At 37.3% G+C, this 4,925-nt stretch overlaps 1 protein-coding gene across 1 annotated transcript; it reads left to right on the forward strand.

The window, feature by feature from the left end:
• Positions 1–971: 971 nt before the first annotated feature.
• On the forward strand, positions 972–4,687 carry LOC113870929 (ankyrin repeat-containing protein ITN1-like). The gene is made up of 4 exons (XM_027507498.1): positions 972–1,245; positions 1,315–1,836; positions 2,699–3,108; positions 3,412–4,687. Exons 1-4 carry the CDS (start codon positions 1,230–1,232, stop codon positions 4,246–4,248), a joined length of 1,785 nt encoding a protein of 594 aa, XP_027363299.1. The 5' UTR covers positions 972–1,229; the 3' UTR covers positions 4,249–4,687.
• Positions 4,688–4,925: the final 238 nt, after the last annotated feature.

Raw genomic sequence — 4,925 nt, forward strand, 5'->3', positions numbered from 1 at the left:
AGATTTGACTCCTAAGACATGTATCAAGCATTTTTCCTATATTTTTAAGTAATATGCATGGAATCCGCGTCAGCTCAATTAGGCATGTGCCCAAGTTATTTTTCTCGAATAAAGACTTCCATCGTGATGCCGGCTGATAAGCCCTTGCAATAGTCCCATTTAGGTGGAAGAAAGACAAATACTCTGACTTTTTTTATTTTTAATAATATTATTTTATGAAAACATTTTTGGTTAAGTTTAAATAAGCATTTTATTAATTGATTTATGCGTTCAAGGATCTCTCAATTTCATATTCAAGTTGATCAATATGAATACATTGGAAAATCAAAGTGGCTGGCTAAAGAAACTGAAGACAGTTGACATTATATGACTAAGTAACTCAGATTCAATGACAAATGGTTCCAACCTTAGCTTCCGTCGTTTACAAGAGTAAAAATGCCGCCCTGAAAGGTTTCCAGTGGAATATATTAAGTAGTGTTCTTAAACTATTAGTTATTTATTAACCTTTTGGGCCACATGATGCACCTATTAATGCTTTTTTTTAATAATACTTATAAGTGTTAAAAATGTCTATAGACAATTGCAATTAAAACAATAAAATTTACAATTGTATTATTTTTATATTTATTTTAAATTATTAATTAAATATATTTATTGTTTCCTTTCTATTCATAAAAATATCAATCGACTGCGTGACTTATTTAACAGTAGTTCTAGTTTAACTTATAGTTTTAAATTTAAGTATAAATAAATGCATATGTATTAAAAATTTGAATATAATTGAGGGAAGATACGTTGAATTAATTATACATGTGTGTAAAAAGGATATATCATAAAACAATAATCATAAAAATAAACATAATAACAATATTAAATATGGTTATTTTTAATAAAAATAATTATTTACTGCATTTATATTACCTACGTCGATAAAATCATATTATAAAAATAAATTTGATAAGCCGAATATTATTGAGAGAAAGCAGCAGATTAAGATTTCAATTCATCCATAATGATTGAGAAAAAGATGGAGAAAAGGAAAAGTCCAAACTGAGTTGCTCCTCCTCCTCCTCCTCTGTCCTTCCCTGCACTTTCCTCTTTTATCTGTTTCCACTTTTCTTCCACTCATCTCTCTTCTTCCTCTCTCTCATACTCATCACCAAAACCAAATCTTCTTCGCTTCCTACTTCCTTCCTTCACTTTCACTCTCTGCTCTGCCATCGCCAGCCATGTCAAACCAACAAGGTTCTTTCTCTCTCCTCTGTTTAACTTCACCGTAAAGTTTTCGTTTTTTTATGACCCTTTTACATGTAGGTGGAGCTGCTCCTCTCGGCCAAGGCGAAAGGGACACCTCCGAAAAGGGTCCCGCCACACAAACCTATAATCCACTTTCCGAAATATCGCCGTCGCCGTCTCCGTCGTCGGCGACGGCGCCGGCGTTGGTACTGTCGAACTCAGGGAAGAGAATCGATCAAGCGGGGAAGAAGAAGTACGTGAAGCAAGTGACGGGGCGGCACAACGACACGGAGCTTCACTTGGCGGCGCAAAGGGGCGATGTGGGTGCGGTGAAGCAGATCCTTATGGACATCGATTCTCAGATAATGGGTACTCTTAGTGGTGACGATGATGATCTCAACGCTGAGATTGCTGAGGTTCGTGCTTGTGTTGTGAATGAAGAGAACGAGCTTGGTGAGACCCCTTTGTTCACTGCTGCTGAAAAGGGACACCTCGATGTTGTTAAGGAACTTTTGAACCATTCCTCCGCCGATACTGTTTCCAAGAAGAACCGATCTGGCTTTGATCCCTTGCATATTGCTGCTAGTCAAGGCCACCATGGTATCTCTCTCTTTCTCTCTCTGCTACTTGTGTTGCTTTAGTTAATTATATGAGCAGTTATGTTATGTTGCTTAAGTTACTTATTTGAGCAGTTATGTTATGTTGTTCGAGGTATCAATTAAAGAACCAAGTTTTCTTTCAGAGTGCATCTCTCAATGTTTAGATGTCCCATATTAACTAGGAATATGGCCATAATCCTCCGTGTAAGACGTGGGCAACCCTCTGCACTTGGCTAGTTTTTGGAGTGAGCTAGTTCTAGTTCATTTATATGCACCTGAATGCTTTTAGTTACTTATAAAGCAAGTGTTATATGGTTTTTGTATTTAGGAAAATGTTTGGTAAACACTCCTTGGTTTAGACACTAGAGAGAGTTAGGAAGAGAAGGGAGAGCAAGAGTTGATAGATGTGATGAGTAATGTAATGTGACGGGAAGAGAGATGCAGAGAGGTGAGGGATGTCATGTCACTAATGGAGTGTTTAGAAACTAGAACCGTTGTATTTATGATATAATAAATGTTCTCTTTTCTAACAAAAACTTACTATTTTTATTGTTGTTTCTCAACCGGGATATTTAGTGCATAGGATAGAAAAATTGATTAAATAAAATCAATTATTGTGCTTTAATGATAATCTTGAGAGGAAAGTTATGAAGTCAGCAGATAATCTTTGTTATTCCCTTAACGGCTGGCTTTTTTGGGTTCTGATTGTTAGACCTTGATAGATTTTGACTAATTCATTGTGAAGAGTAGCTTCAATTTATTAGTGTATGATGTGATGTTCATCATACGTGTTGATGTAATTTAATGTGAATTATATTTTATTTCTGTCGTCTGTGTAATTGATGGTCAATTTTTATTTACAGCCATTGTTCAGGTTTTACTAGATTATGACCCGGGATTGAGCAAAACGATTGGTCCGTCCAATTCCACTCCACTTATAACTGCAGCAACAAGAGGGCACACAGAAGTGGTGAATGAACTTCTGTCAAAGGATCGTAGCTTGTTGGAAATTGCTAGATCCAATGGCAAAAATGCATTGCATTTAGCTGCTCGTCAGGGCCATGTAGAGATTGTAAAAGCCTTGCTCAGCAAAGATCCACAGTTGGCTCGGAGGACAGATAAGAAAGGGCAAACTGCATTGCATATGGCTGTAAAAGGGCAGAGTTGTGATGTGGTGAAATTGCTTCTGCAAGCAGATGCTGCTATTGTCATGCTTCCTGACAAATTTGGTAACACGGCATTGCATGTGGCTACCAGGAAAAAGCGAGTTGAGGTATGCCTACAGTTGCACAGCATTTCAATTTACAATCACCATACATATATAGATGAGGCAATACAAATTAATTTACTTGAACAAATATGCTCACAAGTCTTCTGGTGTTGGAGCTAGGGTACTAATAATTTAATGTGCTATAGATTTACTAAAAAATGCAAATGAACCTGCTTGTTTAGTATGGTTTAGTTTAATTTGATAAGAAGTTTTGGGTCTTTTGTTTTTTAGTTTTTCTTACTGTATGTATGTGTTAAGCATTCAATGTAGAAATCTAATGTTATGGTTTCTCAATTTCCTGTGCAGATAGTGAATGAGTTATTACTTCTGCCTGACACCAACGTTAATGCATTAACCAGAGACCACAAAACAGCCCTTGACATTGCTGAAAACCTTCCCCTCTCTGAAGAGGCATCAGATATAAAGGCCTGTCTTTCACGATGGGGGGCACTTAGAGCCAACGAGCTAAACCAACCAAGGGATGAATTGAGGAAAACTGTCACTCAAATTAAGAAAGATGTTCACACCCAACTAGAACAAACGAAAAGAACCAACAAAAATGTTCATAATATTTCCAAAGAGCTAAGGAAGCTCCACAGGGAAGGAATTAACAATGCCACAAACTCAGTGACAGTGGTGGCTGTGTTGTTTGCTACAGTTGCTTTTGCTGCTATATTCACCGTGCCTGGTGGGGATAATGATGATGGCTCAGCTGTGGTAGCAGCTTATGCTGCTTTTAAAATCTTCTTTGTCTTCAATGCTATTGCACTTTTTACATCTTTGGCTGTTGTGGTTGTTCAAATTACCTTGGTTAGAGGTGAAACTAAAGCGGAGAAAAGGGTGGTAGAGGTGATCAACAAGCTGATGTGGTTGGCTTCTGTATGTACTTCAGTGGCATTTATTGCCTCTTCTTACATAGTTGTGGGTAGGAAGAACGAGTGGGCTGCGATTTTGGTCACAGTAGTTGGAGGGGTGATAATATCTGGAGTCCTTGGCACCATGACTTTCTATGTAGTGAGGTCTAAGAGAAGCAGTTCAATGAGGAAGAAGGAAAAGCAGCAGCTAGCTAGGAGGAGTGGATCCAACTCATGGCATCATTCTGAATTCTCAAATTCTGAGGTTGATCGAATTTATGCTCTCTGATTTTGATCTCGCAGCTTTTTGGGTGATTGTGAAGACCAAATTATGGGGTATAAGATAACAGGTGTTTAGAGCTTGCTCCATATTACCACTTTAAGGGTTCACTAAGAACCCCTAATGTGACATGTTGTGTACACTGTACAGGCAATTGTTTTCTGCTGTAGGATCTTGACAAATTGCAATGAAGCCATAATCGTTATTGTAACTGTTAAATGGTGCACTGCAGGGCCTATGTAAGCACCTGTATCTTAATCCCAGGTTGTGATTTGCTAGTGTTATAAACCGAACATTGTTTTAATTATCAATTTATGTATTGATATCAAAATATGCCTACTATCCCAGTTGGTTACTGAATGTTTTATTACTAGATTTCTCTTGGGGGGCTTTTCAATTCATACAGGACCTTGATAATGCTGCATTTTATTTAGAAAAATGAAGAACTATCACATGGTGAATTGGATCGTTGTAACGGCAAGTTTAGTGTCATAACTGGCCTGTGTTCACAAGCTAAGCTAGGTAAAAATAATGACAATAACTGATCCCTCTAAAATCACAAGAACGAATCGAAGCATGCAATGTTAAAAGTAGCTTGAATTTTTTATTTTCCATTAGGAGTGGCTTGGATTTCACTAACATTTAACAATACTAGACGCACTATTTGCAGAATAAAACACAAAAAG

This window comes from Abrus precatorius, unplaced genomic scaffold (assembly GCF_003935025.1).
Source record: "Abrus precatorius isolate BTA unplaced genomic scaffold, Abrus_2018 Scaffold7, whole genome shotgun sequence".
NCBI lineage: Eukaryota > Viridiplantae > Streptophyta > Magnoliopsida > Fabales > Fabaceae > Abrus > Abrus precatorius.